The following is a 12,753-nucleotide window of genomic DNA, read 5'->3' as shown; positions in this document are numbered from 1 at the left end:
AAGAGACATGCAGCCACATCAACGTGAACATATTTTTCGAGCACACCTAAGACCCCCGGATAGCACCCGAGCATGCTCAGGATAACTCCCTATCCGAGCACGTTGGCTTATCACCAGTTAAGACCGCTATACTAGCGGCCATGAATATAATCAAGGAGTATGGGAGATGGTCCGGGCTCTTAATAAATTGGTCAAAGTATCATGATGCCAGTGGATCCTCTCTCACCAGAGTTTTCCACTCTACAATTACAGATCCCAGTTGTGAACAAGTTCTAATATCTGGGGATAACTGTAGGCCCCCTACACACGTTCAGGAATTGATGCAGAAAATTCCTGTGAAAATCCGGACATTTCTGCTGGATTTCCGCATGAAAACCGCATGCGTTTTTTTGCGCGGTTTTGACGCGTTTTTGACGGGGTTTTTCCCAAACATTTCCCAATGCATTAGACAGTGGGAAAACCGCGAAAAAAACGCAAAATTAATGAGCATGTTCATTTTTTTCCCGCAATGCGTTTTTCATGCGGAAAAACGCACATCATGTGCACAGAAATTGCGGATTTCATTAAAAATGATAGGATGCTTAATGTATGCAGATTATTTGCGGTTTTATAGCGTTTTTATAGTGCAAAAACGCTAAAAAAACGCAAATAATCTGCAACGTGTGCACATAGCCTAAGGGTGAGGCCAATGGAGTACCGGTCTCTTAATTTGGATCACCTATTACCCCAATTCAGAACTAAGGTTAATAGTTGGTGCCGCCTCCCGCTGTCTGTCATTGGAAGAGCCAACCTGATTAAAATGGTGTTGATGCAACTTCTGTACCTTGTTAAATAATGCTCTCATCTGGACGCATAGGAAATTCTTCAAAAAGATTAATACTCTGTTTATTGAACTTATTTGGAGGAAACAAAATGCTAGGATTAGGTTAGAGATACTTCAAAGGGGGATGGTGGCCTGGCAATACCAAATCCGTGGGCGGGTACGCTATATTGTATCCCAAATGCTGCATTTTAGGGCGTGGGGGACGGATGATGTACATGATGCAGAGGGACAGTTGGTAAAAGAGGGCACAAGATGGAAGGACCTGGTGGGGTTTCTGGAAATGGGAGGTCTACAAATCAATAGAGTTAAGCATCCAGCGCTTTCTATGATCTTTAAAGTGTGGGATAGAAGTAAAAAATTACTGGGTATATCAGGGTTCACAGAATATTGCCCCTCTTGGCATAACCCAGGTTTGGTGGAGATACAGAAGCTTACAGGCTTTGAAATATGGGAAGATAAGTGGATTCGACTGTCTCAATTATTTCAAAATAATTTTGGTTACATTCAAACTGGATTTTTTAACCCCACATAGAGCCTTCTACCAGTACGTACAGCCGAGGCATGCCTTTGGAAAACGGGCAAATTTGGTTAGTGTTACTATTGAGCAGAACTATTGCCTCACTAATCTGCTTATATCTGAATCTTCCAGGGGTAACATATCCATGTTATATAAGACATTTTTGCTAACCTATGTGGATAAATTTCCCTTGCAGGTTAGGCCTAAATGAGAAAGGGACCTAGGCGCCCCCTGACCCATGTCCAATGGTAGATAGTCTGGCCGTGTCTGTGGAACAGAGGTTGTCCCAGCTTTGTCTCCTACATAGGGTTTATAGGACGGCTAGTCTGTTGTATAAAATAGGGGGTAGAGAAGATTCAACGTGTCCTAGATGTGGTCAGGGAGATGCACATCTCATGCATATGATATGGGAGTGCGGGAACATCGAAAATTGTCCGAAGGATATATTGTACTTTGTGAGGCAAGTAGTATATAATATCCGGATACAACCAAGTCCTTTAAGGTGTACCCTGGGTCTTCAAGAAGAGGGGACGGATCCAAATAATCCAATAACCTTGAGCATCTCGCACATAATACTATAAATTAGCCTATCGCTGGTTGGATGCTGCCCCCCAGACACTTGGAGAACTTAAGAACAACATACTAGGTTTGGGAAGAGGCGTATATCTGAAAAGAACCGCATTACATACATTTATTAGGATTTGGAAGTAATGGATAGATGTGCCAGGTCTCTCATCACCAGTGCTTCTCCAAGATGGGAGTAACTGCTCATCCCGACCCTACTCCTTGGATATCCCCAGTCAGATATACTTTTCATGATCTAATAATTAATGGTGCTAATTTAAAGTAATATTCCCATCTCCAATATCCTATCCCAATATGCAGAAGTTGCAATAATAATAATATTAATAAATACCTTCAATTAGAAATGTAGTATAGTTTTTCTGATTCTATTTCTCTTTTCTCATGTACGGGCATTGGCAGGGCCCTAGGTATCCATGGTAACGACCACTGATACAGTGACAGCTGCTAGTGGTCGTAACCATGGATATCTAAACTTCGGCGATGTCTGCAAATGAGGCAAGAGAAATAGCGAATCAGAAAAACTATACTTCATTTCTAATTGGAGGTATTTGCTAATATTATTATTACACCTACTACATCTTGGAGATGGAAATACCCCATTAAAGCATAAAAACCACCGGCAAGCTGTATGATAGTGTAACCTTTTATTAATAGGGTATGATGATCTATGTAAAAGGCAGGCGTATGTTTTGTTTTTTATTCATCTTTTTTTAATAAAAATCAACCTGATTTTTTTTTTAAAGATATTTGCTCTGTGTCAATTCCTTACCAATTTCACTTTCTCTGCTTGCTGTCAGTGAGTGGGCTTACTACTAGAGACCACTCTGATTTACCAGCCATGCATTTGTGTGAGTTGGATGCCTTTATTTCAGGCTTCAAATGTTTATATTCACAGATTGCAAGCAGAGATCTTAGAAATGTTTCAGAATGATTGCAGAAGAGCGGGCTGTATCTTTTCCTGGTCATATTTAATAAGTTGTTCCTGTTCTTCCCATTCAGCCTGATTGGAGTGAAAATGTTGCCCTCTCCTCGCCTGCTGGGCGCTCTCCTGCTCCTCCTGGTCGCCAGCTCTAGCGCCAAGTTCCAGGAGTTTGATGATGGCGACGATGTGGCAGAATACGACGACAATGACTTTGCGGAGTTTGAAGATACCGCAGATGAGGCGACCACGCCGCACCCTCCACACCAGCAACACCCACAAGATGAGGAAGAGGAGGATGACGATGAAGAGGCCACGGTGGAGCTGGAGGGACAGGAGGAGTTTGAGCTGGACACTGATGGACAGGTAAGGACGTCTCCTAAAAATCTGTCCGGTTATAAATTGCATCCACTTGACAGCCATCTTACTGCAAACGTCGCAGAACAGCATCATGTGAACTAGGGCGATCCTGAAGAATATTGCTGCAGTTTCTGAAATTGTGGGGAAGGCAGATTTCTAAGATTATGAGAGATGAATGGGACACCAAACCTTGTTGACATATCTGAATGGATGGACGTATGAACTGATCCTTTTTTATATTTCCCTTTGCACATTTCGACTGACGGAATAAGTGATCCGCTGCACTAGCCATGTAACCGGGAGCAGAGTGACCCGAATGATAATTATGGGGTCCCTCTGGGGTGTTTTTTTGTGTGTTTGTTTTGTCTTAGAGCAGAAGTAAAGTGTTTTACATTGTGGATTTTTTTCCTGGTCTTAAAAGATGGACGACAAATGAACCCCATAATAATAAATGGGGCCGTTTGCGTAACTGAAACAGCAGATCACTTATTCAGTCCATTTCTGAAACAGAAAAGTGTGAACAGAGCCCAAGACAAGAGAAATCTGTTTCTTCTGGCATGGCACTTAACACCATTGAAGAAGCTTGTTAGGTCTGTTTTCCTATTAACCAAATTGCCAGACGGGACTCCAGATGTTCTAGGTTGGCTCAGAAAAAGGAGCAGACATGGTTTGTGGAAAGAGTGGCATTGTTTCTGCAAGTATAGCGGTCAGTGCTACGTCTGAGACCTCAGTGTATGCTGACAACCTAGGAGACTATGAAGTGTGAGGATTTAACGGACTCTCCCAAACCTTTGATGAGTTGTTCCCCGATACTGCTCCTCGGCTTCCTAATTCTGCCACTAGTGATCTTTACCTTCTGATCCACAGGAGGGGGACAATGATAATGAGCCATATGACGATGAGGAATTTGAAGGCTATGAAGACAAAATAGACTCCGGAAACACCATAAAAAGCAAAGACCCCATCACCATAGTGGATGTAAGTTCTCCGAATGCAACTACATTGCCATTTTTTTGCCATTAAAGAGGTGGTCCTTTACTTCATGTTGTATTTCATCACATTGCTCCAGGTTCCTGCCCATCTGCAGAACAGCTGGGAGAGCTATTACATGGAGATCCTCATGGTGACCGGGCTCCTGGCGTACATCATGAACTACATTATTGGCAAGAACAAGAACAGCCGCCTGGCACATGCCTGGTTCAACTCGCACCGTGAGCTGCTGGAAAGTAACTTCTCTCTTGTTGGTAAGTGACCAGGCTTAACGCAAACCTGGAATGAAAACAATGTATTGTCTGCAGCCATAGTGGTCATCTGCAGGTAAAGATCATTTAAAACATTTGCAGGTTTTTAATTGTAGAGAAGCTGCAGGGAGAAAAATGACGTTACATTGTCTCTGCAGCTGTTCTCCCGGGCATCAGGGCAGCGAGCTGTAACCACTTACATTGTTCCTGGCCAGACCCCACTCTTACACATGCTGTGGAGGGCTTCACTTTCTATCTGCAGCCTCACTTCTAATTAGACTGCTGCAATTTTTTAAGAAAAAACTTTTGCCTAAAAATACCACTATGGCTGCAGATAAATACTGTTTTTTGGGGTTTTTTTTAATGATCGATCACTTTCAACGGTTTTAAGACCCCACATTAGACTTATATCAGAATATCAGCTGAATCCACAGCTATCGACCGGTTCAGATGACTGTCTAATGTGGGTTGGCGACCAACTGATGGTCGTGAGAGATTTCTTTCATGCATGTCTGATTTTAGACTGCTGATTGCATTGTTGTCTCTGAGATGAGAGGCTTTCTCATAGAGAACACTGGAGTGCTCAGTGGCGCAACCAAACGATCATCCAAAGCATCAATTGACCGAAAGCCATCTAGTGTGTATGGCCAGCTTTAGTCCAAGATCAAAACAGGATAGGTGATGAGTTACATGCTCGGATAAGGTGTTATCTGAGCATGCTCGTGTGCTAACCCAGTGTCTTTGGCGTGCTCGAAAAATATGTCCAAGTCCCCTCGGCTGTGTGTCTTGCGGCTGTTAGACAGCCACTTGTTTGTTAGGCAATCCCTGGACGTGTTGTGGCTGTCTAACAGCCATGAGACATACAGCCGTGGGACTTGGACATATTTTTCGAGCACACTCTTGTTACCACCCGAGCATGCTCGGATAACACCTTATCCCAGCACCGTCGTTCACTCATCACTATCTGCCAGTCCATTCAGATTTTTTGGGCCTGCCAGAGAGCCAACCTTTATCTCCAACAGTTCCACAGAATTTGAATGCAGATGCTGCACACATACTCCACCCCCGATCCTTGAGATTGGTGCAGACCCCACTGATCAGACACTTTACACTGTTTCTATGGGTAATGTCAATTTTGGGCTGACCCCATAATCGACACTTGGGGTTATAATTCAGGGTTGTTGGGTCAACACCTCCCTACATGCCTTATATCAGCTTATACAGGTTAATGGTGGGGGGTAAGGGCCTCTGCTTGTAATTAGGTTATGGAGCTGCCATTTGTTCCACTGTTTTGTTGGTAAACTAGTTAAGTTTCTTTCACTTATTGCAGGGGATGACGGGACTAGTAAGGATGCAGTGAGCACCGGGAAGCTGAACCAGGAGAACGAGCACATCTACAACCTCTGGTGCTCGGGGCGTCTGTGCTGCGAGGGCATGCTGATACAGCTGAAGGTATTATCATCCTGTAATGGGTGCTGCTCATGAAATCATTCACCCTCTAACCAATCATCAGTTGGTGCTACCATGAACTCTTAGCTGGGTTGCTTTCTGTCTATGGCCACTTTTGTCTTCTGTATAGACAATGCTAATTGACTTGTAGCTAAATGTGGATTTTAATAGTTTCTTATTTCACTTTTTCTTTCTTTACATTTCTAGTTCTTGAAACGTCAGGACTTGCTGAATGTGTTGGCTCGTATGATGCGTCCAACTTGTGATCAAGTGGTAAGTGAAGACTTGCCATCTTGTGTTTTACCACTGTGAAAACAAAAGCAAAAGCATGTGCTTACTTCTAGCACATAACCCTGGGGCCAGGAGTCTGAACTTGTATCCATCCATTGACTCTTCACGATGGATCAGTGAAAACTGATAAAACACAGATGGGAAAACTGAAGTAAGAATAGTGGTTTCTGTTTTTCATCTGTTTCTAACAGATCCCCATAGACTTTTAATAGCTGATATGCAAAACCAGCTGGGAACATGGCCTGCTCAGAGTCATTTGGACCGGCGGCCCAGATCTGTGATAAAACTGATGTGTGTATAGCTCAAGTCTGCTGTCTGAGATAAAAACGGACAGCACAAGGGTGTGTCATGAATGTAGTCCAACCCATTACTCCGAAATACACCGCGATCTTCTGCCAAAAAATAAAAGATCCCCAAAGAAACCTTAAGGGGGTAATCTAGCATCACTACCTTCTGCAACAAAGGTGAGTGGTGCTGCAGAGCGTTACTACCCCCACCTCCTGAGATGCGTGCACGCGTATCAGCAGGTGAGTGGGGTCCAATGCGGAAGTGAGCTGTGCAGAATGACCCCTTTAAGTTCTGATCATTTACTATTCTGCAATTTTTTTTATTTCTTTTTTTTTTGTTGTTAAGTTTATATACTTTGGAGAAAGCTGGGTGACTACTAATATGACCGCTCTAACAGCTTCCACATGGGGAGGCACCCAGCTTTGTCATTCTAAATGACTATGATTCATTAGAATGGCCCATGCCCCTATATATGTGTATGACACTCTATTAAAGAGACCCTGACCCAGAGAGGAGTGAGTGCTGTGCAGTCGGCCATTTCTTTGCTTTTGGGAAACAAACAGGCTTAGAATATATCAAACTCCTAATCCGGTGTAAGGCGGTGAACCTTCTCCTAGATGATGTCTTTTTTTCTATACAAACCTTTCCTTCACTCACTTCTGCAAATCACCTTGCAGCAAATAAAAGTGACCATGAACGAGGAGGACATGGACACGTACGTGTTTGCTGTGGGGACTCGGAAGACCCTTGCTCGGCTGCAGAAGGAAATGCAGGACTTGGTAAGTTGGACAGTAGAGGAAGGTTAGACTTCTTCTCCTGGATGAGGATTTGTTAATCTTCTGCCTGGTTTCTTCGGCGCAGGGTGAGTTTTGCAGCGATAAGCCCAAGTCTGCAGCCAAGCTCGGTCTCCCGGAGTCTCTGGCCATCCTGTCTGAGATGGGGGAGGTGACAGATGGTGTATTGGACACTAAGGTAAGGCCGCTCCAGATCCATTAATCTTCTGTTTAGCGGTGTCTACTGAATCCTCATCGTCTGCACATCTCTCCTCTACAGATTATTCATTACCTTACACATTATGCTGATAAGATTGAATCCATCCATTTCTCGGACCAATTTTCTGGTCCAAAGGTTATGCAAGAGTAAGTATGCTGCACTGAAGAAATTCCGCCATTGCACTGCACATCTTCTAATAAAGCCGTTGTATCCGCTGGAAAGCCTGTATGTCTTTTTAGGTGCATTGATGGTGAAATTTGATATCTGCTTGCTGTCAGTGAATTGGGAATATTCTGTGGCTGAAATGGGGTTGTGGCTAGTGATGAGCGAACCTGCTCTGATAAGGCGTTATCCATCATGCTCGGGTGCTAACAGCGTCTTCGGTGTGCTCGAAATATATGTTGGAGTCCCCGTGGCTGCATGTCTCATGGCTGTTCGGCAACCGCAACACACACAGAGATTGCCTGTTTGTTAGGCATTCTAATCAAAAAACATGTTATGTGAAAGCCACCCTGCCTCTTCACGGTGACCATAATTGGGACCGTCCTAACTCTAATATTAGAAACCTTACCGTTTGTCAAGTGACGTGCATGTGGATAAGGGCTGAGAAGGACTGGGCCCAGCTAGAAGACACACAGCCATGGGAGACCACATCAATATAATGCCCAGCTCAAAGGAAATTCAGGCCAAACCTTTATATGCACATGATTCAAACAGACTGGTCTCCCATGGCTGAGTGTCTACTAGTTGGGCCCAGTCCTTCTCAGCCCTTATCCACACTCATGAGACTTGACCAACGGTAAGGTTTGTAATATTTAGAGTTCGGACTGTCCCAATTACGGTCACCGTGGAGTGGTGGGATGACGTTCGCATTTTTTTTTAATCAAAAAACGTGAACTAAGTATCATATTATTTAGTGTTGGGTATTTAATCATTATGTTTCTGTCTTTTTTATTTTCTGTTCAGTGCCAAGTGTGAACATAAGCTTACACGCTGCATGCATACCAGTGTATATCCCAGTTCAAACGTTTGGGTTTTTTTTAACTGTCGAACAGCCATGAGACATGCAGGCGTGGGGACTAGAACGTATTTTACGAGCATGCTGAAGACAGTCAGTTAGCACCCAAGTATGCCCCCATGAATTAAGCAACACCGCTCACATCTAGTTGGAATGTGATCAGGAGTATGCATATCGCATCCTTGTGGTCACCTGATTGCCCGCTCCCAGAACCGGAGAATCTTGACATTCTGTGCTGCGAGGATTCAAAAGTAGAGGGACTGCGGACTTTCATCACAGACATGGACAACCCCTTTTACATTTCTCAGAGTTGGAATTGGTCGTATCCAGGGAAGACCATGAACTGAACCTTTTAGACCCCATTGCATTCATTTACTGAGATGAAAGATTTCTGCACCACATCACATTTATTACATTTGTTACTTGCCCATTATATGAGTGTGTTGTATTAGCAAAGGAGTTTGGCTTCCTGAAAATGTGAGATCAGGTGCCAAACTCTGTATTTAGCTCACACTGGATATTATTGTAGCAAACCATCATCTTGAACCTGAAGTTTGCAGGAATAATTGGAGCCAAATTTATGAGGAATTGTGTGCTACCTATGCATCGGGGAAATGAAGTCGAGGCCAATTATCAGCACAGATTCCAGATGCAATATATACGGATTTGTTGGACAATGGTTGGTCCTGCTTAAGGCTTTTCTTTATATTGGGCCTGCACAATATAAGGAGTAGACGTCATCACCTAGCCATAGTTAGGTGATAAAGTCAAGATCCTCTGGGACACCCACCAATTGCCAGAATGGGGCACTTTTATCCCTGTTAGAATGAAGCTGTACTGCACATTCTCAACCACCACTCCATGCATCTCATTTTCTTTGGGGCTGCCGGAGCACTGGCTTTTTCTTGGCAGTCCCATAGAGAATGAATGGAGCGACGTTCCCTACTGCTCCATTCTAAAGGGGGTATAAGGCTATGTTCACACGCTGTGGATTTTGCTGTGGATCCGCAGCGTTTCTGCAGCTGCGGGTCCGCAGCAGTTTCCCATGCGTTTACAGTACAATGTAAACCTATGGGAAACGCAATCCGCAGAGCACATACTGCGGAAAAAAACACGCGGAAACGCAGCGGTTTACATTCCACAGCATGTCACTTCTTTGTGCGGAATCCGCTGCGGTTTTACACCTGCTCCATAATAGAAAACAGCAGGTGTAAAACCGCAGTGGAATCCGCACAAAAACTGCGGGAAATCCGCAGGTAAAACGCAGTGCCTTTTACCTGCGGTTTTCACAAATCCACTGCGGAAAAATCTTCAGACCTCAAGAATACGTGTGCAGATACCCTAAGTGGCCACTTGAGATGGATCAGTCACAGGGTCATATTCAGTCTTCATACAGTTGTGCTCAAAAGTTACATACCCCGGCAGAATTTTTGCTTTCTTGGCCTTTTTTGCATAGAATATGAATGATAACACCAAAACGTTTTCTCCGCTCATGGTTAGTGGTTGGGTGAAGCCATTTATTGTCAAACTACTGTGTTTTCTCTTTTTAAATCAAAGAGAAGACACAAAAATTCTGCCGGGGGATGTAAACTTTTGAGCACAACTGTATATGCTTTATGTGCTTTAATCATCCACCAAAATTGTTATTCTTCCAATTGCGTATTTCTCCCTTACCTGCTTGTCTTTTTCAGGGAGGGGCAGCCCCTTAAACTGCCGGAGACTAAGAAGACTCTACTGTTTACATTTAATGGTAAGGATTGGGGGGGTACTAAAGAAATAGGGGAAACATTGAAAACTTCAGAAAACCAATGGATTATGTCCATCTTCACATCCTAGTGCCTGGAGCTGGAAACGCATCAGTAAAGGACATGGAGTCTCTCCTGCCGCTGATGAACATGGTGATTTACAGCATTGACAAAGTGAAGAAGTTCCGTCTGAACAGAGAGGTGAGTTATGCTGGGAATATCCGTCTTCTGGAAGATTTTGTATATTTTGTACCACCTCTATGCCAAGTATTTATCTGCCTATTTTTGGGGCTCCGTTGTTTTTAACACCCTGCTGATGCTAAATTGCAGGGAAAACAAAAAGCTGATAAGAACCGCTCCCGCGTGGAAGAGAACTTCCTAAAGCTTACACATGTACAGCGCCAAGAAGCCGCACAAACCCGACGCGAGGAGAAGAAAAGAGCCGAGAAAGAGCGCATCATGAATGAGGAGGACCCCGAGAAGCAGCGTCGGCTGGAGGTGAGTTTTGAGCTTTGAACTTTGACATTTTTACTTATGCAATAAATTTAAAAGGAAGGTGTCATCAGAAAATGATCTATTGTTTACATCAGCTTTTTGTATTACATGTAACACATATCAAGATTTTTTTTTTTTTTTTTAATAAATAAAAAGAAGTCTTGCAATTTTCACACTGGCCACTTACTTTAACTCCTTTACTTTTCAGAAATAGTTTTCAGTAGTTTCTTTATCATCAGAGGCTGAATTCCAATAACGAACACACAAGTTATGTCACAGGTGTCTACGAATAGCTGTAACTGATTGTCCTTGACAATGATCTTTGCACACACTCATTAGATGCTTCAAAAGAGTGTTCAGTATGGCTAATGTAGATGTGTTTCTTCCTGAACGGACAGGAAGTCAGAATCTTAAAAAAGCCCTATTGGCTAGTTTGAATATAAAATTATTTAACTCCTACGGTAAATGCTGTAAAGAAAAAAAAAAAAAGAAACTTCAGAGAATAGTGCAGTGAAATGTTCCCTAAAATGGTACTAAGAAAAACTACGTCACGACACACAAGATAAAAAAAAAAAAATACAAATACAAGTCCACCCACCACACAGCTCAGTGATAAAGAAAAAAGTTATGGTTGGCTGAAAAATTACAGAATTCCCCCCACCCCCCGATTTCATTTTCCAGTCCATTTTAAATTAAAGTGAATGATGTTATTCCAAATTACAACTCATTTTGCAAAATCCCAACCCTTTTATTACTGTCAGCTGGAAAATAAATACGTTCTGGCACTTGGGAGACGGGGAGGACAAAAAAGAAATGAAAGCACTAAAATAAAAATTGGCGCTGACAGCCAGGGGTTAAAGTGAGCCATCAGCCTTTGCCACAAGGTGGCGCTCTTTATTGACTGCCGTACACTTCCATCTTCTGTATGGGCTGCTCGGAGCCTCAGTATAAGGGATAGGATGCACTAACCGATCAATACACGTATTTTTTCTTTGTGTCTACCCAGGAAGCCGCCCAGCGCCGGGAGCAGAAGAAAATTGAGAAGAAGCAGATGAAAATGAAGCAGATTAAAGTAAAGGCCATGTAACAGCTCAGCCAATCCTGATCCCGTGTCCCCGTAACTGCAGCCAGGAGAGCAGAGGGGAGCTAAAACCTCATGTAGGAACAGTGTATGATTGGATATGAGAAAGCTGCTCATTGTCTTCCCCTATAGGGCCTGTACGTATGTAGAGTTCCTGGTAGCGGTGGTCGATCACCTGCTGTCCTGCACCTTGGTATGGGTATCGTTGGCCATGTTAGCTGCAGCGTTATCCACCACTCCACCTGGAGGAGAAATACCCCCATCAGCTCATCTCATAAGCAACATGGACCCCTAGAAGTGCTGCATGGTTTGGAAAACTACGTGGACTACTCAGCAGCGATCCTACCAGCCTCTCGGGCTGGGGTATAAGCCATGGGGCAGACTTCCTCCATCTACGTTCTTCTTTCAGCAATGTCAAGTATTGAAGATTAGTGACATTAGACAGTATTGTATATTATGTTCCTGATGGTTGTTGGCACCACATGTAGGATCACGTGTACAGACCGGACCCCCAACTACAACCTGTGTGGTCTGGATCACAAGGTATTGCAGTTTAGTTCCCGGCTGTTGATTACCGCACAGGAACGCCATAGGATGTGACCACTAAAGTGAAAGCTATCCAGGACAATACACCAAGTGTTGACTGTATTCAGACCAGTGGATTGGTTCATCCTGTTCCTGATCTGTTCTTTATACACCATGTCCTACTGTTCCTCTACGGGGTTCAAACAGCCAAAGGGGTAAAACATTCGTCCCTAAATGTAAGCCTGCTCGCTGATATGTAGGGTGCATGGCACAAGTCTTCCTAGATGAGGTTCTCACTACTACCTTGCTCTATCCTGGCAGCTGTTGGTAAAACGCTGCTGTACATCCTGTAATAAAGGCCTCTGATTTTAGGTTCTTCACATAGATATAATGGTTTCTTCCCCTAATATTTTATAAATCTAA

The 12,753-nt window shown here is 43.5% G+C and overlaps 1 protein-coding gene across 1 annotated transcript in view; it reads left to right on the top strand.

Annotated features, from left to right (window-relative positions):
* Positions 1 to 12,753, top strand: part of CCDC47 (coiled-coil domain containing 47) — a 24,592-nt gene extending 11,839 nt beyond the window's left edge. The window contains exons 2-13 of the mRNA XM_077252746.1: positions 2,925 to 3,210; positions 4,072 to 4,182; positions 4,274 to 4,448; positions 5,776 to 5,897; positions 6,102 to 6,167; positions 7,151 to 7,252; positions 7,335 to 7,445; positions 7,527 to 7,612; positions 10,176 to 10,234; positions 10,321 to 10,430; positions 10,560 to 10,727; positions 11,731 to 12,753. Of these exons, the coding sequence (XP_077108861.1) occupies positions 2,941 to 3,210; positions 4,072 to 4,182; positions 4,274 to 4,448; positions 5,776 to 5,897; positions 6,102 to 6,167; positions 7,151 to 7,252; positions 7,335 to 7,445; positions 7,527 to 7,612; positions 10,176 to 10,234; positions 10,321 to 10,430; positions 10,560 to 10,727; positions 11,731 to 11,811 (1,461 nt within the window). The 5' untranslated portion in view covers positions 2,925 to 2,940 and the 3' untranslated portion in view covers positions 11,812 to 12,753. The remainder of the gene's footprint in view (positions 1 to 2,924; positions 3,211 to 4,071; positions 4,183 to 4,273; positions 4,449 to 5,775; positions 5,898 to 6,101; positions 6,168 to 7,150; positions 7,253 to 7,334; positions 7,446 to 7,526; positions 7,613 to 10,175; positions 10,235 to 10,320; positions 10,431 to 10,559; positions 10,728 to 11,730) is intronic.

The sequence above is a fragment of the Ranitomeya variabilis genome, chromosome 4 (assembly GCF_051348905.1).
Source record: "Ranitomeya variabilis isolate aRanVar5 chromosome 4, aRanVar5.hap1, whole genome shotgun sequence".
Lineage (NCBI taxonomy): Eukaryota > Metazoa > Chordata > Amphibia > Anura > Dendrobatidae > Ranitomeya > Ranitomeya variabilis.
This window is presented reverse-complemented; position numbering and strand designations above follow the sequence as displayed.